The sequence below is a fragment of the Lampris incognitus genome, chromosome 2 (genome assembly GCF_029633865.1).
Source record: "Lampris incognitus isolate fLamInc1 chromosome 2, fLamInc1.hap2, whole genome shotgun sequence".
NCBI classification, from domain to species: Eukaryota; Metazoa; Chordata; class Actinopteri; order Lampriformes; family Lampridae; genus Lampris; species Lampris incognitus.
In genome coordinates, this window is record NC_079212.1 from 36139484 (window position 1) to 36163826 (window position 24343).

The 24343-nt window shown below is 43.1% G+C and overlaps 1 protein-coding gene across 3 annotated transcripts; it reads left to right on the forward strand.

The window, feature by feature from the left end:
- Positions 1-1298: 1298 nt before the first annotated feature.
- commd7 (COMM domain containing 7) lies at positions 1299-21415 on the forward strand. Of its 3 annotated transcripts, XM_056274389.1 has the most exons (9): positions 5632-5759; positions 6139-6192; positions 6496-6598; positions 10130-10186; positions 10812-10849; positions 11254-11344; positions 17153-17202; positions 17333-17381; positions 21264-21415. In XM_056274389.1, exons 1-9 carry the CDS (start codon positions 5676-5678, stop codon positions 21338-21340), a joined length of 603 nt encoding a protein of 200 aa, XP_056130364.1. In that variant the 5' UTR covers positions 5632-5675; the 3' UTR covers positions 21341-21415. The 3 variants fall into 3 exon arrangements, with proteins under 3 accessions (XP_056130366.1, XP_056130364.1, XP_056130365.1); XM_056274391.1 differs by lacking the exons at positions 5632-5759; positions 6139-6192 and adding an exon at positions 1299-1437; XM_056274390.1 differs by lacking the exon at positions 6139-6192 and having other exon boundaries at positions 5638-5759.
- Positions 21416-24343: the final 2928 nt, after the last annotated feature.

Here is a 24343-nt window from a genome sequence, read left to right on the forward strand (position 1 = left end):
CGAAGCTACGGTCCAGAATCTCCTGTGATCGGACACCAGGTGGCGCCCGTGGGAGGGGGCACCGTCATGCCCGCCCCCGGTTCCAGCCACTTCACTGCTTTCTAGTTTCTTGCCATGACTAGAGCTGCTCACAGCTATTTCTCTGCACCATTGCACTTTATCCCCTCTTATTTCTCCTATATAAGTCAGTCCTTATATATATACATATATATATATAGCTGAAGATTGTTGTGTTGTAATGTTATTATTCTATGTTAAATACACCGAGCCACGAAACAGGAGTCAAATTCCATGTATGTGCAAACTTCCATGGCCAAATGACAAAACATTGCAGTTCTTCATTAGCTAATAAGCAGCTACACCTCATTGTTGGTATGTGGAATAATTTACGAGCAGCTACGTTCTTAGTATTAACTATGAGTGGTGCAACTTGTCTGTATTAAGTGTGGTGTATATTCTGATATATATACTTAGGTGACTGCAAGACCTAGTAAGGACTATACACACAACTGGTGCAACCACCCCCTGGTATCTTAGGGTACACACTTTGTGACACTTTTCCATTAAGTTAGTCACATGGCCTGGCGGTGAAGTAGTCCCTGAGGAAGTCCACCATTATGCTTCTATCTTTCATCTGTCCTATCCAGGCATACTCAGAATTACCCATCATGTAATGGTCCTGCATCTATCCTGCTTCACAGAGGCTGCTGCAACCTATGCTCCTGCATCTATCCTGCTTCACAGAGGCTGCTGCAACCTATGCTCCTGCATCTATCCTGCTTCACAGAGGCTGCTGCAACCTATACTCCTGCATCTACCCTGCTTCAAAGAGGCTGCTGCAACCTATGCTCCTTCGATGTTGTAAAACTGATCTGAAGCGTCATACTGTGGCACATGACTCCTCACTTTCATATGACTGGTTAGCAGAACATCCCTTGTGCCTCTTGACTGTTTGAAATAAAACAGTTGGAGCTCCTCCAGAGGCAACACGGCAGAGGATCAATAAATAATTCTTCTATGTAGATTCACTATTCATTTTTCTCAGTATGACTCAGAAGAACTTCCCAGTTTCAGCTATTCTTACTGGAATATCTTTGTAAACAAAATTTTCACCTACATTTTCTCTGAAATTGCAATCCAGCGAAAAATACAATAAGCGCAACAGTAGCCTGAGCTGTTGCAAGCAATCGATACAAAGGGGGTCAAAGGTCAGACCCAGATTGCTCTGACAATGTTCCTTCCATCACATGACATTGGAAGAAGGGAATGCTGTGAAAGGAATGAAAGCAAGAGCATAGAAGAAAAGAAACGGGGGATGTTTTTGAAATGAGAGAATTCTGAGTGAGTGGAGGAGGAAGACATCGGAGAGGGGGGTGTAGTGTCCCAAACAGAGGGTGGGGACATGAGGCCTAGCCATAGATGCCATCCAGGAACACAGTGAGTCACTCTGACACATGTCTGACATGGATCGTATCGGCTGAATGTATACTCTTTTATGTTGATAGATTCAGTACAAGTTAGTGGTCAGATAAAATACATAGTATTTGTGAAGAAATAGCCAATGTAAATTACCAGACAACTGTTAAACGCAGGGAGGGGAAGAGCAACAGATAGCGGATCGGCCGAAGCGCTCCAAGCCCAAGTGGGCTTCAGTAAGCCTCCACTAGAGTTCCAGCACTAAGATGGCCAATGACAAAATTTCAAGATCAAAATTATACACCGTATATACACATACAAATGCACTCATACACTAAAACATTGTTGGATTTAATAAAATAACCAAATTTCCCCTCGGGGATGAATAAAGTATTCTGATTCTGATAGTCAATTTTTTATGGCTTGATAGTTTATTGCTGTTGGTTGTTTCCAAATAACATCCTTCCCTGGTTTTCACAGCAATTTCCCCCAGCCCGTGTCCTGACGTGAAATTTGGCAATGAAAGTTGAAGCCTTAATGCGCTAAATGCCTTTAAAGTTAGTGCATCTTATTCGATTCAAGTGGGAGATTACCATTCGGATGCATCACTCGGTTTCTGGGCAGGTGACACGCGCTATTTTCTTTCCCAGTTTTGCGGGCCTACGTATTTGGGGGAGGGGGGGACGCTATGATGCGTGGAGTATGAGGGAGGGCGTGAACACCGACCTTCCTTTAACCCGTTTCTGCAATCCTTTACTTTCACTATATAGGACACGTTTCTTCTTTAAACCAAAGATGGTGGAAAAGTGCACGCCTGCGCTGATAAACCACAACCGATATCGGTGAGATACATTGATCTAGCACGTTTTAAAAGCCTGGGGGAGGGGGGGGTCCAAGCACGTTTTACAAGACTGGGGGTCCAGCTCTACTCAGGCCACATGTCGCTAGCAGCAACACCCCTGCCTTAATGATAGAAGTGAGGCGGCTTTAAACGGGCCTTGGTGTGTCTCTGGCAGCCAACCAACAACTCACATAACGACGACTTGGCGTAAACCGCTAACTTTCTGGGCTTAACCTGCCACCGTCCGCATGTGGCTGATAGTTAACGGCTCTCGCCTTACCTGTAAACTATCTCACATTTGAATCAATGGCAAAGAGAGCGCGCAGCATACAGGCCAAACGTTCACCCGTCCCAGTAGTAGTATCCCCTCGCGTGCGTACGCCGGAGCTACACAGTCGAGTCGCTTTATCTTGCGCGTAACTTTCTGTCATCGCAGGGCTTTGCTCGGGGCATGCACTTTCTTGTTGATCATCGCCGAACACACGGCTAAGCGCGCGCGTGTGTGTTTTGCTTTTTTTCTTCTCCCCCCCCCCTCTCTCTCTCTCGAGAACAAACATCACTAGCCCAGCACCTCAACAAGAACGAGAGGAAGAAGTAGTCCAGGAAAGAGATCTCACTTGCAAGCTCACTTTCAAATACGACGAGAGACATAAAACCGTTTTGTAAACCGCACGCTACCCACAGGTGAACGTGCCGTCGCGGGATTCCCATTAAAAACGCACGGGCTTCGATTTCCAACATCTGTAGCCTACATGGTGTTGTTTGCTGCACACGCATCGGGCACGGGCTTAAAACTTTTAAATCACGTTACAACAAGCAAGCACATCGCAACAAATCGCCGCATTACCCAAAAAGAATTAACTTCCAAAAACACAAAGAGTCGAGTCTAAACGTGTGCAAAGTGCATACTTGCTATTCATTATTCATTCGCCGAATTCGTGCAAGCCGCCTTCCTCGTTGTGAAAACTTACATAACCATCCACGCTCCTTGCACAAATCCACGGATGAAATGGAAAAGTGGTCCTTTTTCAGAAATAGCTCCCAAAAAACAAAAAGAAAGTTCAGTATCAACCTTCAACTTCTATAAGAGCAAGAGGGCACACAAGGGAAATCACGCTATGTAGCCCCCGTGCAAGAAGTGGTCCGATTTAGCGGAGCTTTAGCGGAGCATGCTGCAGATCGCGGTCGTGTGCCGTACACCTTTGTTTGTCTTTCTCGCCTGAACACCAGTTGTAACACCTGAAAATGAGTCTGGAAAGGGGGCATACAACACTTACCTGTTGCCGCCGTGCGTGCAATGCGGTCGGGAGAGAGGAAGGGAAGGGGGGAAGGGGGGGTTGCAAGACGCGAGAGGATGATTGGTTGTTCAAAAGGCATTAAAGCTATTCGAGGTGAATATGTCGCTCCCTCTTTAGAGCCCTTTACCACCCACGCAAGTCGGACGCCAAATCACCTGGCTCGGACAAAACGGACCCTCAGCACCGCCGCTTTGTCTAAAGAAGCGTGATTCCCCCCCCAGGTCGCGAAACACTCATATCCAAACAAAAACTTCATTTACCTTTATTAGAACAGAATAGAATAGAAAGTTTTAAAATTTCCACAAAATTACAGGCCGTCACTTTGTGCTTATGACCTGTTGTGTTGCTCGAAATGATTCGGTTACAGATAGATTTCGTGAAGGACACTGTAGTTACCCCATCATTACCCTGTGGACCGAATTATCCTTCTTTGTTTGTTGCAACAGTGCAGCCACATACACTACCGTTCAAAAGTTTGGGATCACCCAAACAATTGTGTGTTTTCCATGAAAAGTCACACTTATTCACCACCATATGTTGTGAAATGAATAGAAAATAGAGTCAAGACATTGACAAGGTTAGAAATAATGATTTGTATTTGAAATAAGATTTTTTTTACATCAAACTTTGCTTTCGTCAAAGAATCCTCCATTTGCAGCAATTACAGCATTGCAGACCTTTGGCATTCTAGCTGTTAATTTGTTGAGGTAATCTGGAGAAATTGCACCCCACGCTTCCAGAAGCAGCTCCCACAAGTTGGATTGGTTGGATGGGCACTTCTTTGAGCAGATTGAGTTTCTGGAGCATCACATTTGTGGGGTCAATTAAACGCTCAAAATGGCCAAAAAAAGAGAACTTTCATCTGAAACTCGACAGTCTATTCTTGTTCTTAGAAATGAAGGCTATTCCATGCGAGAAATTGCTAAGAAATTGAAGATTTCCTACACCGGTGTGTACTACTCCCTTCAGAGGACAGCACAAACAGGCTCTAACCAGAGTAGAAAAAGAAGTGGGAGGCCGCGTTGCACAACTGAGCAAGAAGATAAGTACATTAGAGTCTCTAGTTTGAGAAACAGACGCCTCACAGGTCCCCAACTGGCATCTTCATTAAATAGTACCTGTTAGAGCCTGTTTGTGCTGTCCTCTGAAGGGAGTAGTACACACCGGTGTAGGAAATCTTCAATTTCTTAGCAATTTCTCGCATGGAATAGCCTTCATTTCTAAGAACAAGAATAGGCTGTCGAGTTTCAGATGAAAGTTCTCTTTTTTTAGCCATTTTGAGCGTTTAATTGACCCCACAAATGTGATGCTCCAGAAACTCAATCTGCTCAAAGAAGTGCCCATCCAACCAATCCAACTTGTGGGAGCTGCTTCTGGAAGCGTGGGGTGCAATTTCTCCAGATTACCTCAACAAATTAACAGCTAGAATGCCAAAGGTCTGCAATGCTGTAATTGCTGCAAATGGAGGATTCTTTAACGAAAGCAAAGTTTGATGTAAAAAAAATCTTATTTCAAATAAAAATCATTATTTCTAACCTTGTCAATGTCTTGACTCTATTTTCTATTCATTTCACAACATATGGTGGTGAATAAGTGTGACTTTTCATGGAAAACACGAAATTGTTTGGGTGATCCCAAACTTTTGAACGGTAGTGTACATATTTTGAATTGATAGTTTGATAATCTCTATCTGTATTAAAAAGCTATCGGGAGACTGCAGGAAGGTCTCTCTCTCTCTCTCTCTGTCTCTCTCTCTCTCTCTCTCTCTCACACACACACACACACACACACACACACACACAAACACACACTCCCTCGCTCTCGGTCTGTGTGGAAACTGCTGGTGCTAATGCGTCAGAGAATTAGAATGATGGAAGCAGCCTATCGTAGTATCGCTTTTAATGCAGTAGATAACAAGTTCATTTAATGCACCAGATGTAAAATACACTTCGGTTTCAAACCATAATTATAATCCTTGAATCTGATGATAAATTAAGCTAATACATTGTGTCACCCCGTAGTGCATGGTTGTGATTGAAAAAGTGCTCGCTTGTTCGCGCATGCGCATTACAGAACAAGGAAGAAAGTCACCACTGGTCTGCTACAGATAGTCTGCAGCGATGTTACAGTTGTGCTTTACTAAAGATATTTTACCAGATTCTGTCATCAGTGACTTTCAGAATTTAAACAAATTCAGCCAACAGGTAAGCATTTCATCTCCTTCCTTTCCGACGGGGTAAGTAGTGCAAGTAGTGGGCAGCAAATTGTGTAAAAATACTGTGGATCCAGGCTTACAGCCAACAGATAGCCCTAGCATAAGGTGTAACGAACGTCACTGTAGCCTCCCGAGGTTTCATTTATAGTGAAAACGATGTGCGGGGTTGCTATCAACGTGATTCAAGTGTTTCGATAAGAGTTGTGCGTGACTTCTATTGTCATGTGACAAGTGGCAGGTCACGTGATTCATGTGACTGATGTGTGTATAGGTGTAGATACCAAACTTGAAACTGAAACCTTTAACTATTAATCACTGATGGTTTGTTGTTAAGAACAACCAACGTGTTTTTTCTTTAATCTTTGCAGCAATTTGTCCGTCTGATTGAAATTATCTTCCAGTTTCTACTGGATTCTAAAGAGGTGAACGTATATACGGAACACACACACACACACACACACACACACACACACACACACACTGCCGCTTTCACACAAGACTTATGAATAATTTTGATAGGTGAGCCTTTATTAATGTTATCTTGTGTGCAAATGTGTGCATGTGTATTAATATAAGTGTGGATGTGTGTAAATACGTGTTAACATAGGTATACACACACTTGTGTATGTACATTTCCTGGTTTATGTGTATGTATTTATGCACGTGTGTGTGTGTGTGTGTGTGTGTGTGTATGTGTGTGTGTGTGTGTGTGTGTGTGTGTGTAGACAGAGAGGTTCGTGCAGCAGCTCGGGGACTTTGCAGCAGAACATGGGATGAGTGCTGGACCACTGAGGAACCTGATGAAGAGTGTTCTGCTAGTACCACAGGGTAGGATTTCCATCCATTCATCCATCCAACTATAAATAATAGCAGCTTTATAGTTGATCTCTATCTATCTATCTATCTATCTATCTATCTATCTATCTATCTATCTATCTATCTATCTGATTTTTTATAGATATATATAAAATTTACTGTTACCTTGCTTTTGATAATAATAATAGCCCACGCCAAAGAGTAAATTTTATGCTACAAGGAAAACCCATGGCAAAAGCAAGGTAGCAGTAAATTCGACATGACCATAGGTAGCTTCAACGGGGCAGAGACTTGTGAGCTAGTGGGCTTGTACTTGTTGTCTCAACTACAGGTCCTAGACAACGTCGGGCTATATAGGGATGATGGGCTGGCAGTCTGCAACAAACCGGCAAGAGAAGTCAAGAGAATGAAAAAGAAAATTTGTAGTATATTCACAAGCAATGGGCTAAACATTTCAATTGAGGCTAACAAAAACCAAATTGACTTCCTGGACATCTCGTTAGACCTTAGAAATTGTACATACAGGCCATACATGAAGCCTAATAATACACTGCAATATATCCACAATGAAAGCAATTACCCACCCTCTATCTTGAAAAATATCCCAGTAAGCATAAATAAGAGACTCTCATGTTTATCGTCTAGTGAAGCTATCTTTAATGAAGCAGTCCCCCCATACCAAGAAGCCTTACAAAAAAGTGGATATAATTCCAGGCTTAAGTACAACCCACCATCAATTAGCAACAGCCAGCAACAACAACAAAAAACGCAGCAGAAGGCGAAACATCACCGGGTATAATCCTCCCTACAGCGACGCCATGGCCTCTAATATTGGAAAACTATTTTTCAAACTTTTGGATGAGTGCTTTACCCCAGAACATCAATCAAGAAAAATATTCAACAGGAACACAGTGAAAATTAGCTAAAGCTGCATGCCAAATATTCAGCAGGTTATATCATCCCACAACACAAGCATCATGACCAAGGCATAGACCCCCTCAACGCAGACAAACACCACCAACTGCAACTGCCATGCTAAGGCATCGTGCCCTCTTGAAGGAAAATGCCAGACAGAGGGAGTCATTTACCAGGCATCAGTGACAAGAGAAGACAACTGCAAAGTGGACACTTACATTGGACTAACAGAGGGCCCTTTTAAAATTAGGTTTAACCCCCATATGAGTAGCTTCAGGAATGGGCATTCAAGAAATGCAACAGCCTTAAGCCGCCACATTTGGTCATTGGTGGGCAAGAATACTATTAATTACTCTATTTCATGGAAAATCCTCACAAAGAACAAGGCATATTTAATTAACAGCAAAATACGTAACCTATGCTTGGCAGAGAAACATTTTATTTGCAAGCCTGATATGTCCACCTTGAACAGTAGAAATTAACTGGCCACCAGCTGTAGACAGAAAAAAATATCTGCTTTGCTATAACAAGTAAACCAGTGTCTTTATTACCCCCCCCCCCATTAGATGATACACGTGACATTTATTAGATGTTATATTTTTATATTTTAACTGTCTGCTCTTCCAACTGTGCTCCAGCACCATTCCACTAAATGATATACGTAAAGTACCCCCATTGGATGTTCTGTTATTATATTTTAAATGTATGCTTTTTCAACAGTGCCCCGGCCCTTTAAGTCCTTGCTTTTTCAAAACAAGCCCCATCCCTTCTCCATTGGTTGTAATGTTTTCTGATGTTATTTTTCAAATGTTTTCTGTTCTTCCATTGGTTGCTGTGCATCATAACTACCTACCCTATTGGTTGTAATTTTTCAAATGTGTTCTATCCTTCCATTGGTTGCTGTGCACTGTAACTAGGGGCGTGATGTGGGGCAATGTAGTATTTATTGGCTGTGTTTTTTCTTTGTTGTTTAACCGCATTGGCAGCTGATGAGTGTGTGACGCATGAAACAAGCTTGTTCTGCTATGTACATCTATCATATATATATTTGTAGTTGGCAACAGGCATGGGCACAAGTTCATGAATACTGGGATGGCATCCAGCATTTTACCTGTGCCCCCATCCATAGGTCCATAGTGGTTGTGTCAGGAAGGGCATCCAACGTAAAATTTTGCCAAATCATTATGCAGATTGTCAAGACCATACAGATTGGTCGAGGCTCACTACCAGATCAGTCAAGGCCCAGGTTAAAAATGACCTCCATTGGTCCTGTGCCGTCATAGGGTACCGATGGAAACTAAAATCTGCTGTGGCGACCCCTGAGAAACAGGGAACAAGCTGAAATAAGAAGAAGGTATATAGAATCTGTAGGCACTGGACAAGATTTTAGTGTCAGAAGCATTCTGGTTTCCATTTCGGTTTTGATTTTAGCCTGAGTAGGATTGACCAATCACGTTTGAGAAGGTAGCGATTTCTACAGGAACATACTTTGGTTGCATGTTGTTAACAGTCAGTGTGGAGGGCGAAAGAGGCAGAACGCATTGGTCAAAATGTCGTCTGGACCCAAAACACCTACAAAAAGTATCAGTTTGTGTGTTGTGTGGAGAAACGTTCGACTTGCATTGACCCATTGTGAAACAATCTGGTCGTAGACGTTGTCTCTCAACTCCAACTCAATTCTCGCGTCTCAAGTTGCTAATCCGACTGTAAGCAACGATGGGTGCATGGATGAGGAGGTCTTCATAGGAAACGGAAGCGAGCAGCTAGCAGGTACATCAGAAGCCCTGAAATATTGGCCGAGTCTGACGACGATTTAGCCTCTGGGTTCTGAGATTGCTTTATAGTTAATGTCCTATGCATTTTAATGGTTGGGTTATGTATTAACATTTGCAGGGTAAGAGGTTTCATTCCCGACGCAGTTGAATGAGTGTTGCCAACCCCACCAGGATAAGGGGTTGAAATCCATTTAAGTCCACCGCTGCTAAAAAATGCCAGGCAATTTGGATAAAAAGGGCATTGGTAAGGTTAATATCAAGTGAACAGGAGCAGTGATTAGAGAAGGTTACTGAATGGCATAGTTAGGGCTAATAACTATCTTCCATTAAATACTTTGGAGTTAGTTATGTATCTTCAGCAAGGTGTTTAATGCCCAACTGCTCCAGTGGAGTGTTTAGTTGTTGGTGGTTATTGTTGCAGTAGAACATTGTTATTTTCCTGCCAACGTTGTCCAGACAGGGAGCAGTGCAATGTCACCCATCAAGCAGTGCTGCCTGTCAGTCACACACCATTTATACCATACCTATGCAGTTAACAAGAGTGTATTTAGACTGTGGGAGGAAACAAGATTACCCAAATGAAACTCACACCAATATAGGGAGAACACACAACTCCACACGGAAGGGCTGGGATTGAACACAGGACCCTCTTGCTTTGAGGTGACAGTGTTAACTATAAACCACAATGCTGCTCTGTGCCAGGGGTCCTTTGGACTGGGAAGCTCCCAACTAAATACATATTCAACCAGTCAGAACATGAAGGAGGGTGTGTTGTTGTAAAATGTAAAAGATGAAGTGAGGAGGAAGGTGCCCATATGAAACTCAACGATGTCCTCTGTTCTTTTCTCCGTAGGTGCCCTGAAAAAAAATCTGACTGCCGAGCAAGTCAAAGAAGACCTTCTGACATTAGGTATGACCCAGTTGGTACATCACTAATTTCCTTGCTGTCAAGGTTAACCTCCTAAAAGTAGATATGTTCCAGTCCTCCGAAACTCAGCCACATAAGCTCGCACCACGGCTCAGGCCTGATAGAAGCATCTTGGGTTTTAATTCAGCTCTCGGACCTGTAATGACCTACTTTTCACTCTTAGATGACAACATCGTTTCTGAATTAGCCGTGGAACTTCGGCATGTTTACTTCGCTCCATGCATAACGTGCACATAATCCGACTGACCCTCATCTACCTTCCCGCTCCCGTGGCTGCTCTGTTTACTATCACATAATTCCCTGTGTCCTTAAAGGTGTATTCCCCTAATACTGAACATCACAGGACCCTTCGCTGCATATTCTCCCCAAATATCTACATAGCCTATATTTCCTGTCACTCTTTACTGTCTTGACTGAAGAAGGCAAATTCATGGCTCTGGAATAACCTCCCCTTGTAACGACACTTTGTGTCAAACATTCTGATCTGTGTTCATGTAGTATGATTACTAATGCGGTTGACTTTTCATGTAATATCACAAATTGTGAATTCAAAAATCATTATTTCCAGTGTGTTAAGTCTAACTTGTGTTTCTTATGAATGTCTCAGGACTAAATGAAGATAAAGCGGTTCACTTTTCCCAGCAGGTAATCAATGTTTCTGCTTGCCGAACATTCACCTTTCAGCCATTTATCAGACAGTCAATTCTCAGGGGATTTGAAATGAGTGTGTCAATTCATAGATTATGAAAGGCCAACAGTAAAGGTTTTATCAAATGTGCAAGGGTCAAAGTCCAACTATCCTTTCCTCTATTCTATTCTTCTATTCTAACTCTTTTGACATTCAGAAATTGGTTTCCATGGCTTCTGCTATCGACGAGGATTTGTAAAGGAAAATAACATGAAGTTTCATTTCCAAATTGCCAAGACAAAAAAATTGAAGTCTATCATTCAGTTTCTATGAAATAAAGAAATCTCTGCAAGATATATAACATTTCTTTCCAACTAATATTGGATTTGTGTTGCATTGTTTCTGTGACATGCTGTTCCAGTGGGGAATCCACTATGCTGTGCTATCCAGACTCGCCATACGACAAACACTGATGGTCAACCAGCTGGTGGATATGGAGTGGAAGTTTGGTGGTAAGCAGAACCAGATCGAACCATTTGTAGTGACACAACAGAGGGAAAAGAGGAATTTGTGTTTTGTTTAAGTGACAGTCCTGGGTGTCCTGGTGGCTTCAGTCAGTTAAGGGTAAATCATACATACTCAGGCCTGATGGCAGTCTCGGGTTTGAATTCAGCATCAAGACCTTTGCTGCATGTCACACCTCTCTGTCTTCAACTGATATTTCCTGCCTCTATTCTCCTACATAATAAAATGCTAAAAATAAAATTAAAAGTCACAATCCAGAAAATCTTTTTTTTTTTTGTACTGACGCTTAAGGGATATTTGGTTATTGCAGTTGTGTTTCACTATTCTGAAACCCAACATTGATTAATTGGAGTTGCCAGTGTTGATAATCAGTGCCTTCCTTACAACCAATCAAACAGTAGAAAAACCGGTTTTACCTGGGGCGTAGTAGTTATTGATGTTGTAGTATCTGTTGATACATTTTCCTCCCAATCCAGTTTTTGTCCTTAATGTTCCATGTAATACATGTTACATACACATTAAAGACAATTAGAATTACTAATATAATTCTTACAGGCATTGTGTATAGACGTGGTTGTCGACATAATCAAGTTTCAAGTTTATTTATGTAACAGTTACACAGTACAGCTAGCCATGAAACGCTTACTTGCTTTATAATAGTATGATAAAAAGAAATCTAATTGTTATATTCTATAAAAGAAAGAGATAATAAAAATATGCTTGAGAGAGCTCTCACGATCATTGTCTTTGTCTCTCACTCCCTGTATCTGAGGGAGGTACAACACATATCTACCTTACCCCTGTAGACTTGTTTATGCTCATGTTTAAGCTTATATTCATCCACTCCAAACTCACCTGGCTCACTGTACCAGCCCCCATCTGCCAGTGGATTAAAAACTTCCTGACAGACAGGAGGCAGCTGGTGAGGCTGGGGAAAATCACATCCAGCACCCGAACAATCAGCACTAGTGTCCCCCAGGGATGTGTGCCCCTCCCTGTACTCTTCTCTCTCTACACAAATGACTGCACCTCAGGTGACCCGTCCGTTGTGGACAACACAACCATCATTGGCCTTATCCCGGATGGTGACGAGTCTGCATATAGACGGGAGGTTGATCAGCTGGCCCTCTGGCGCGGCCATAACAACCTGGAGCTGAACACGCTCAAAACAGTAGCGATGACAGTGGACTTCAGGAGGAGTCCCGCAACCCCCCCCCCCAACCACCACCACCACCATACTCAACAGTATCGTGTCTACGGTGAAAACCTACAGATTTCTGGGTTCCACAATCTCCCAGGACCTAAGGTGGGCATCCAACATAGACACAATCATCAAAAAGGCCCAGCAGAGGATGTACTTTCTCCACCAGCTCAAACATTTCAACCTGCCTCAGGAACTGCTGATTCAGTTCTACACTGCAGTAATCCAGTCTGTCCTCTGCACATCCATCACTGTCTGGTTTAGTCAGTCACCAAACAGGACAGGGACAGACTACAACAGACAGTTAAGTCTGCAGGGAAAATCATTGGTGCCAACCTGCCCTCCATTCAGGACTTATACACCTTCCGACTCAGGAAACGGGCAGGCAACATCACTGCAGATCCACCACACCCTGGTCACAACCTCCTCCCCTCTGGTAGGCGCTACAGAGCACTGTACACCAAAACAACCAGATATAAAAACAGTTTCTTTCCACGGGCTGTCATTCAAATGAACCCTTAACACTGTCAAATGAATTCAATTCAATTCAATTCAATTTATTGTCATTAAAAACAATGTGCAGGCACATGTTAAAAATGAAATGAGGGCTGTGGCTTCACCAAACAGTGCAAGACAGACACAGACAAACACAGCAAACACAATATAAGATATACACACATGAAGACCAAAAGCTAAAAATAAGTTAAAAGAGAGCTGGAGTACAAAATATTTAAAAATATCTACAGACATTCAGTGGGTAGCCAGGTTCAGGTGGGCAACAGCTTGTGGAAAGAAGCTTTTTTTGAGCCTGGTAGCGCGGGCTCTGAGGCTCCTGTAGCGCCTCCCAGAGCGCAGGGGGGAGAACAGTCCATGGTTGGGGTGGGTGGGATCTCTGCTGATGCCCAGACCCCTTCGAAGGCAGCGTTTGTGATAAATGTCTTTTATGGCTGGGAGCTAATCCAGCCATTTTGTATATACTGTACTGTACATTGTACGTATACTGGTACGCTCTGTCATGTCCATCTACCTCAGGCATGTATGTGAGTAACCTGCTAACATCCATGTCAGCATTTCTGATATATTCTCTGCACCATTGCACCTTATCACCTCTTATTTCACCTGTATGCTGCCGAATTATTAAGTATATGGCTGAAGATTGTTGTGTTGCGGTGTTGTTATTCTATGTTAAGTACACTGAGAGAGCCACGAAACCGGAGTCAAATTCCATGTAGTGCAAACCTACATGGCCAATAAACATGATTCTGATTATATTCCCCAATGGTTTGTTTGAACTTAGATTCATGTAAACATGTTTGCTGTGATCACGTCAGGTTTAGCAGGTCAGCAGCCAATGAGTCTCAATGAGGCTGTTATGCCTGGTATTAATACGTGTTTTGGGTAGGGTGTTTGGGTAGCATAGCGGTCTGTTCCGTTACATACCAACATGGGGATTGCTGATTTGAATCCCCGTGTTGCGTCCGGCTTGGTCGGGCATCCCTACAGACACAATTGGCCGTGTCTGCAGGTGGGAAGCCGGATGTAGGGTATGTGTCCTGGTCACAGCACTTGCGCCTCCTCTGGTCGGTTGGGGCGCCTGTTCAGGGGGGAGGGGAAACTGGGGGGAATAGTGTGATCCCTCCCCAGATCGGCAGAGGGGGTGGAGCAGCGATCGGGACGGGTGATTGGTCAGATTGGGTAGAAAAGGGGGGAAGAATCCAACAACAAAAAAAGGAAAAAGAGATGACGTGATCACAAGTGGACAGCTCTAAGTTGAGGTGTGAATGCATCCAATGCGTCCTCAATGCGCCCTGAGATACAATCGCTCAGGCCTCATTCGGAAGTGGCCTGGGACACATTTGTCCACATCACATTTGAGATGTAAACGCACATGTGTCCCAGGCCTCATTGAAGGACCAAAGCCTCCTCTGGGTTTAGTTTAGTTCTTTTTATTTTTTTATTTTTACCTCATCAGTAATTTCTGACCCACATCAGACCCGCAACTGCGGAAGAGCCTTCGCCCGCCTGTACGCTGAAGTTCAACTTCAGGTTCAAATCCATTTATCCACCACAGTGCAGAGCCCGAGCCTCTCAAAACCGCTGGAGTGATCTGAGCTTGAACCGACATGATTGGGTCGAGCCTGACAGGGTTCGGGTTGAGGACTTTCCCACATAACGAGTTTTAAGAATAAGTTTCAACTTTTGCTATGAATTTTTCAGCACAAAATTAAAGGAGCCAAACGCTCGGGGCCTGATGCTCCTAATTCACTCAGTTAATTCTCCTCATCAGATTGTTTGTCTCTGTCTGGCACAACATGCGTTTGCTGCATCCGTGCCATTGTAATCATGTGAAACCATTAACCCACAATAGACTATTTCTTAAATGCAATATATCAGGTTGCGGGTCTGAAGGCTTTCGCACAGATCTACATCATCATCATCAGAATAATAGCGTTTATTTACACAACACTTTAAAAAAAAACCCTGTTGTGCTCCACAACAAAGTGGAACGGAAATAAAAGAAGTGTTTGTGACACACACCCCGGGGAGATGAAGGCCGGCACGGTTTTAGGCTTTTAACACAGGCATTATTTAATAATGTGCTGCTCTCCTGCGTGCCATGCTCCCTCCCTCTCTCCGCATGCAGGCGCGGATAAACCACACACCCCCGCCCACCCCCACCACCACGGGGACGTACGTGTTCATTTGCATATAGAGCGGGGAAGTGAGATACGATCATAAGTGGTCACTTGAGATGCCTGTGGAGGCCAGGTGTGAACTGATGTACTCAGAGTTGTCCATCTGTGATTGGATCACCCAAGACGCATGTTAATGCCAGGTGTAAACAGCCTCTCCGTCAGACTTCATTGTTCCCAAATGCAGCCTAATGACTTTGAAGGACTGCTGTCTCTTGTGGGTTATAGACATGCTAATAGCCTTCTGAAAAAACGCCCAGCAGAGGATGTTCTTTCTGAGGCAATTGAGGAAATTTGCACTGCCACAGCAGCTGTTGATCCAGCTCTACACCGCAGTCACTGAATCTCCCCTGTGCACATCCATCCTGGCCTGGTTCGGAGCAGCGACGAAACAGGACACAAACAGACCTCACAAGCGAACAGTAAAGACAACAGGAAAAAAAAATTAATTGGTGCTCCCTTGCCCACCCTGCAGGATTGTGCACCTCTAGAGCCTGGAAACGGGCGGGCAGAATCAGCACACCCCCCCCCCCCATCCAGGACACAGTCTGTTTGGACTCCTACCCTCTGGCAAGTGCTACAGAGCAACGTGCACCAAAACCACCTGACACAGGAGCAGTTTTTTTCCCCCACAGCCCATCTCTGTCATGAGCACTCAACAGCATGGTGCAATAATACACACTTATTATGTATACATGACACTTTGTAAATAGCCCCCTCTGCTCCAGATATCTCACCTACATATCTACGATGAGCACTACCTCTTCTTAAACCAGATGTGCAATACAAACGTACGGTTGTAAATACACATACAACTGCTGTATACTGGTTACAAATTATTGCCGTTATTGTTATTTTAATTACGACATAAGTATATAATATAGTATATAATTATCCATTATCCAAACTGCTTATCCTGCTCAGGGTCGCAGGGATGCTGGAGCCTATCTGCTGTATATGCTATATGCTGGTTTATATAATAGATATATATGCTAAAAATATGTACTATGTATTTAATAAATTAGTGTATAATATATAAACATAATAAGTCGTAAATTATTCAGCCATAACAAAACTCTGTATAGTTGTGACGTACCTGTACCTACCTCCTAGGATATCGCCAGTATTCTATTTGTTATTTCATTTCTTTCTTTTTTTTTTTGTGAATGATATATGTAAGTACTAGAAGCTGCTGTAAACCGGAGTCAAATTCGTCATCATCATAAGCACACATGGCCAGTAAAGTTGATTCTGATAGTTTAAGATAGAGGTGAACCAGTAAGGACAGTGTTAAACTGCTGCACATTAGACTACACCATGCATCGGCTTACTCCACTCTTCTGCCCATATGTGTTGCATCACCTTGGCTCCCATTCTGTGTGGCTGCTTTTTGTTTGTGTGCGTGCGTGTGTGTGTGTGTGTTTGTGTATTATGTACAAGGCCTTGTCTGGGCCTGTTATTGTCATGCTAAGTCATGTCTCCAGTCAGTCTGATGCTCGGCGACAGCAGTTTGCAGCCTGTCAGCCTTATTACCATGTTTTACCAGTGGACCCACACAGGGAATGAAAGCCCTAACCCTGGTAGTGTTAAGTGCCATGCAACCCTAAAAAAATAAACTCCTATGTTTATGACAACTAAATGCAATTTTTTTCAAAACTGGGATTTGAAATAAGTGTCGAGAGAGTGGTTTAAACAATTGAATTCAACTTTTTAACGCACTGTAAGTAAGGTAGTGTTAGATAAAATGGCAGTATTTTTACAGAAAGGAGCCTTTATGTTTTTAAGTAGATATTATTTGTTATAAAATGAAAAACAAAACATTTGACAAGTGTATTATGTGTCTATTATGTTGTTGGTTTGGTTCTGCACAGTAATGGTAATGATGTGGCGTCTCTCCACAGTGACTGTTGGCACAAGTGAAATCCAAAGGGTCAGCAACATCTTTCTGCAGGTATCACACACACACACACACACACACACACACACACACACACACACACACACACACACACACACACACACACACACACACAAATCAATCACAGATTAACCCCTTGGGATTTTTTGTTGTTCCCTTCCAGCTCAAGCTGGTGTTGAGAAAGGGGAACTCCACAGAAAACGTCTACATGGGTGAGTGAGTCTCTATTTGTCTTGGCAGAGCACAGTATCAAGGAAAGATACCAGCAGAATACGTTTTAAGATTATTTTTTCGGCATTTTACACCTTTACCGGATAGCGATAGTAAAGAGAGACAGGAAAGGCAGGGGAGAGAGGGGATGTGATGCAGCAAAAGGGCCCGGGCCGGGTTCGAACCCAGGCCACTGCGGTACGGACTCAGCCTTATGTGGGACCAGGTGAGCCCACCGGGGCGCACAGAATACATTTTAAACCCTTCAGAAAACCAATGCTTTATTTGATGTCATTTATCATGAGCCTGGCAACGGCCTGAAAGTCCACCAATAACAAACCAAAACCCAAACTGGACTGGAGGGTGACATTTAACCCGTTAAAGTTCAAGTTCTTTTGGGGGCGCCTCCATAGCTGAATGGTTGCAGTGCATACCACATGGTCACATGCTCGTAACTGTCACTGGTTCGATTCCAGCCGGTGACTTTTTGTGACTGTCATACCCCTCTCTGTCTCGTGTCTCTCTCCCATTTCCTGTCTACCTCTTCATTGTTGCTGTCTAATAAAGGTAAAAAAAAAAATAATAAAAAAAAGTTCAAGTTTTTTCGAGTCTGCACAAGAGTACTATTTTGAGTAGAAGGGTAAATGGATGGATTGATAAGAAAAACAGTCCTAGTTTATATATATATATATATAAATACATATATTTAATCCAGTGAGTCAAGTAAATTCCTTATGAGACTGTACAACAAGCCTGTTTCATGCCATAAGCAATCATCAGCTGTCAATAAAGCTACTCGGGAAAGAACATACCATTTACTGCCTCGTCATGCACATCACGTGCACAACGTCCAATGGGGAAGGGAGAGGTGCGACATTCAAAAATTAAAAAACACGTGATCACTAATGGTCCAATCGGAGGGGGGGTATTTGCATATTGGCATGATTTATTTATAATTACAAAATAAGTGCTTATGTCTTTTTTGAATGTTTCTTTTAACAAGGTTATATCGATATAACTTTGTTAAAAGAAACCCTAAATGGTAGGGAAAGTGCTCAACAAATAAGGAGCAAAATTATTCAGTGAGTCAAATAAATTCTTTATGAGACAGTACAAGCCTGTATCATGACATAAGCAATCCTCAGCTGTCAAGTAAAGCTGACTGTCAAAAGCTGATTGACAGCTGATGATTGCTTATGGCATGAAACAGGCTTGTACTAACTCACTCACAAAGCATTTACTTGACTCACTGGATTATTTCATTTTCATTTCATTTTCATTGTTTATTCCACTCATGGTAATGCACAGCTCCAGACAGAAACAAGCAATTCATAATCAAACACAATTCAATTTACACATTCCATGATTGGAAAGGAGGCAGGGAGAAGAAAATCTTATTTTACCTGCCCTTTACACAAACCTAAATACAAAACAGAATAGATGGTCTGTCAGTCACTTACTCAACAATTGATACCCACAGCAGCATGAGAAATGAAAAAGAATCAAAAAGCCATACACAATAATTCACCATCAACTGAAAACCCATTACCTGACAACTCCACATTGTCTAATTATTCTTTCCTTATACACGTTCTTTAAGTGAAAGGTATTTATACAACCCTTTAGATCGTTCTCTAAAGAATTCCACAGTTTGACGCCACATACCGAAATACACATCTGCTTTAAAGTAGTGATGTTTACAATAAAATCTCCTTCTATGGTCCTCGTCCTCTGTACTAAAAACAAATATTTTTTTGTAAATCTTCTGTTAATACTCTGCTTTTTGCCCTGTACATAACTAACAATGTCTGTAATTCAACTAAATCTTTAAGTTTCATTAATCCTGACTTAATAAACAGTCCGTTGGTGTGTTCTCTTGGATCCACTCATATATATATATATATATATATATATATATATATATATATATATATATATACACATACACACACACACACACTTACATACACGTATATATATATACTATATACACATGTCTCTCTCTATATATATATACGTGTATGTATATGTGTGTATATATACATACATACACGTGTGTATATATATATATATATATACACACACACACACACACACACACACACACGTATATATATATATATGGCTGGGAGGAGATGTCAAACATATGTGCAACCATTTCCAGCCATGGATCAGGTCTGCAGGGCAGTTCTGGCGTAATGAGGCATGAATGCGTACGTTTTGTGTTTTGTGCTGCATGCCCCGTTCAGCTTTTAACTTGAATCGGCGTATCGTTGAAGTTTCCATTTGGCGACAGTTAAGTGGAGCTCAGTCACGTGCCACCGAGGGTCAAGTCTATGCAAGTTTACACTCCAATCAAACAGTCCATAAGGTGGTTTCACTCATCAACCCTCCATTGTCTGGCTCATCATGGGTGGAGTGATTCACTGGAATGAAGAGATGCATAGCTTTTGCTCTTTTTTTTTTCTATAAACTGCAAAAAATACTGAGCAAACTGGTCTGAGTGTCGTGGTTGATGATAGCTGCTGTGACAGGGCTCATGGTCTGTGTAGGAATTGAACTTGCAACATTTTTTTTTGTTAACAGATGGTCAATGTTACCACAAGGTAACCTCGCTGAATGGCGAGACTCAACCTCCTTAAATGTCAGGTTTGATTTTAAGCTCATCTTTAGATCGGATCAGGTTAAAGTAGATCCTACCCTTATGGTCCTGGTGGTAAAATTGAGCGGTTGCAGCAGCAGAGTACATGATGCACATTAAGAGAAAAACAGGATGTAGATGAAAATGGACCAGATGGGACAGGAAATATAACACAGCTAACGCAGTAACACTGGAAACATGTTAAAGGTGCAGTATTTAGTTTGTACCTGAAACCCGACCTCACTCATTCAACTAAAATAACAACAACAAATTAAAACGGCAATGCGGTCTGCCCATTCCTCAGCCAAGTGATACTATCAAATTCAAACAGAAAGAGAGCGATTACCCAACACGCGGCGACATCTGCTGCTTCTTTGAATGCCTTCTTCATTCTGGGTTTAAGTGCAGAAATTGCTGAAGGCTGAGTAGATGAGCCAAGTCTGATGTCAGGCTGTCAAACGACAAAAACAACCCTGCCAGCCTGGCTCCTGTGGGCAGACATCGTGGGGGGGGGTACTTTGTCTCACTCACTACCATTCAGTGACCCTTGCAGGTATTTACTAGTCATACTTCAACAGAGCCAGAATATTGCTTGCTGCAGCTTTTAAAGCCGCATTAAGTAATATTTTGGATATTAACACTGGATCAAATGCCTGACGTGAAGGCAGATTTTGCCGATTGCACTGACCATCAAACCATCGCCTTCAGTTTTCCTTCAAGCAACCATATCTAACTGAAAAGTGAGCAAGAGTGAGCTGGATTGTGAAAGTACACAATTAAAAAAAATCCCCCCCCTTCTGCTTCCTCCTTTCCTCCCGTAACCGCTCCTTCCAAACCAGGTCCATGTAGTTTGTCCGTCATAGCCTGAAAAACTTGTATTGTCGTTGATGATATCTTCTTTTTTCGGCTTGTTCCCTGTTTCCCAGGGGTTGCCACATGCGGATTTGATAGTTTCCATTGGCCTGTGAGGGTACAGCACCAATGGCGGTGTTGTCAATCCGCATAAAGACTAGGCAAAATTTTACGTCGGACGCCCTTCCTGACACAACCATATATGCATGTAAAAATGAGCTCTCAGCAAATCTTTTAGTCGTACCAGCATTGTTGTTGTGAAGCACTTTTGTACTTATAGGTGAGCTATTAATAAAGCACTGTGTGTGTGCAAAAGTGGCATCTGAAGCATGTCCAGTAGGAAATGTAAGCGGTGACAAAAACATGTTTTCCTCTTGTTCATCTCTTCTAGAGCTGACTCTTCCTCAGTTTTACAACTTCCTACATGAGATGGAGAGAGCCAAGGCCAGCATGGAGTGTTTCAGCTGAGTGCCTGAGTGTGAGTGTGTGTGCGCGCGCGCACGCATGCATGTGTGTGTGTGTGTGTGTGTGTGTGTGTGTGTGTGTGTGTGTGTGTGTGTGTGAAAGAGGATAAGGGTAAAACAAGGAGCGATATGGATCTGTATTTTGTTTGTTTGAGTGCAAGGAGTTTTCTCTGTGTGCACAAGTATATATCCATGTGAACATTTGTGTGTGTGTGTGTGTGTGTGTGTGTGTGTGTGTGTGTGTGTGTGTGTGTGTGTGTGCGTGCGTGCACGCATTGAGAGCCTTACAGTGACTAAAGGCTCAGACTAAAATCCCAGTTTTGTCAAGACGTTGTATTAGAACACATGGAATCTTGAAACATTCCAGAGTCATTTCAGCCAATCTGTTTCTACTGTAATTTACAAATAAAGCACGTTTGAAAAAGCCGACTCCAGAACAGCTGTATCCTTGTAGCTTTCATTCACCTGGAAATGAAGCATTCATTAGATGCAGGGCCACACAAAGACATTCAGAGGGACAGGGGTTGTGAGTGAAACAGACAGACAGACAGACCAGATGAACAGACGGGCAGGCAGGTGGACAGACAGACAGAGAGACAGACACACAGGCAGGCAGGTGGACAGACGGATAGATGGACAGGCGGACAAGTGGACAGACAGGCAAACAGACAGACAGACGAAGAGACAGGCAGACATGCAAGCAGACATACAGAGAGACAATGATACAGGCAGGCTGGAAAGACAGAGACAGAGAGATAGGCAGACTGATTGTCTGATCCCAGAGAGAGTGGATTTGATCTTGAAAGGCTCTAAGAGCTACTGCTGAATAATTAACTCTCCTATCCCACACAATGCTAATTGTGCAGCGTAACACCGAAAATGCAGTGACTAAAATAACCACAGCCTTCTATCTTATCAGTCTGTGACACATCGCAGCGCAAACATTCCTTCTTGACACAAGATCGAATCACTACTTGACACTTGTCAAAAAGCCAAGAAAAAATAAATGGCTTGAGAGATGGTGCAAGATTAAAGAGGGACATAAAATTAGTAGCTCTGAGAAGAGAGAGACGGAAGCCAGGTTCTGCTTGCATTCAGACCTTGAGGCACATATCAGAGTCACTTCACATGTATCCACTAGTCACCAACTTACACAATCCTATTTCTTTATGATGTAATTAGCCCAGCGCTCAGCAGAAAATCACTGACCCTGCAGGGCATCGTCTGATCCTCACTGACAGTAGGGAAACTCTATTGGTGATCTGTTGGCCTGTTTTTCCAAGTCTGGCAGCCTTTGCAGTTTGCACGGTGCCTGTTTGGCTGTTAGTCCCCCTTGTGTGTCTGTTTTTAATGCAGACCTTCAACAGAGATGTAATTGGCAGGGAAGTGGGCCCTTCATCTGGAGGATTTTGGTGCAAACCCATATGTCGGAGAGTATCTGGCCTGCTAATGCATTGGTGAGCGAGACGTTGAATCCCCCGCTGGCTCTGTGGCTGACCCCTGACCTCACCGTGGAAGGGGTGAAGGAAAAATGCCACGTGGTCCACCAATACACTACATCACTGCTTGCTGATGAGAGGCTTCTGTACCATCAGTGTCTGACCCATTTAAAACAAACGCCTCTCTCCATGGCCATAGGTTTGTTTGGGGAGGATGCAGGGACATGATTATTTTTCATTCCCACCCCATAGTCATATCTTGTGCACACATCCACATGTCCAAGTGAATGTCCATTTTGCTGACATTCTATTTTTTTTATGAGCAATGAGCTTTCAAAATATTCTTTGTAGGCTTCTTTTTGTTTGTAACGCAGACCTGGAAAAGGAAATTTTTTTAGGGGTCAACATTTTGAGAAGTAAATAAGGTAAGGCCTAAGCTTAGAAATTGAAAACAGGGCGTCCAGGTAGCATAGCGGTCTATTCCGTTGCCTACCAACACAGGGATCGTTGGTTCGAATCCCTGTGTTACCTCCAGCTTGGTTGGGCATCCCTACAGACATAATTGGCCATGTGGAAAGCCCAATGTGGGTATGTGTTTTGGTCGCTGCACTAGCACCTCCTCTGGTTAGTCGGGGCGCCTGTTCGGGGGGGGGGGACTGGGGGGAATAGCATGATCCTCACATGCGCTACATCCCCCTGGTGAAACTCCTCACTGTCAGGTGAAAAGATGTGGCTGGTGACTCCACATGTATCGGAGGACGTATGTGGTAGTCTGCAGCCCTCCCCGGATCGGCAGAGGGGGTGGAGCAGCGACCGGGACGGCTTGAAAAATAGGGTAATTGGCCGAATACAATTGGAGAGAAAAATGGGGAAAACACCAATATATGTATCCACAACTTTGTTAAAAGAAACACTCAACGGTAGGGAAAGTGCTCAACAAATAAGGAGCAAAATACTTGACTCACTGGATTTTATATATATATACACACTCACCGGCCACTTTATTAGGCACACCTGTCCAACTGCTCGTTAACGCAAATTTCTAATCAGCCAATCACATGGCAGCAACTCAATGCATTTAGGCATGTAGACATGGTCAAGACGATCTGCTGCAGTTCAAACCGAGCATCAGAATGGGGAAGAAAGGTGATTTAAGTGACTTTGAACGTGGCATGGTTGTTGGTGCCAGACGGGCTGGTCCGAGTATTTCAGAAACTGCTGATCTACTGGGATTTTCACGCACAACCATCTCTAGGGTTTACAGAGAATGGTCCGAAAAAGAGAAAATATCCAGTGAGCGGCAGTTCTGTGGGCGAAAATGCCTTGTTGATGCCAGAGGTCAGAGAATGGCCAGACTGGTTCGAGCTGATAGAAAGGCAACAGTAACTCAAATAACCACTCATTACAACCGAGGTATGCAGAAGAGCATCTCTGAACGCACAACACGTCGAACCTTGAGGCAGATGGGCTACAGCAGCAGAAGACCACACCGGGTGCCACTCCTGTCAGCTAAGAACAGGAAACTGAGGCTACAATTCGCACAGGCTCACCAAAATTGGACAATAGAA

What these genes read in the sequence shown, in the direction of transcription:
- commd7 (XM_056274389.1), top strand. Translation starts at nt 5,676, where the DNA reads ATGTTACAGTTGTGCTTTACTAAAGATATTTTACCAGATTCTGTCATC. An exon ending in TAAACAAATTCAGCCAACAG is followed by an intron (nt 5,760 to 6,138) that starts GTAAGCATTTCA and finishes TAATCTTTGCAG; the next exon opens with CAATTTGTCCGTCTGATTGA. An exon ending in TGTTCTGCTAGTACCACAGG is followed by an intron (nt 6,599 to 10,129) that starts GTAGGATTTCCA and finishes TTTTCTCCGTAG; the next exon opens with GTGCCCTGAAAAAAAATCTG.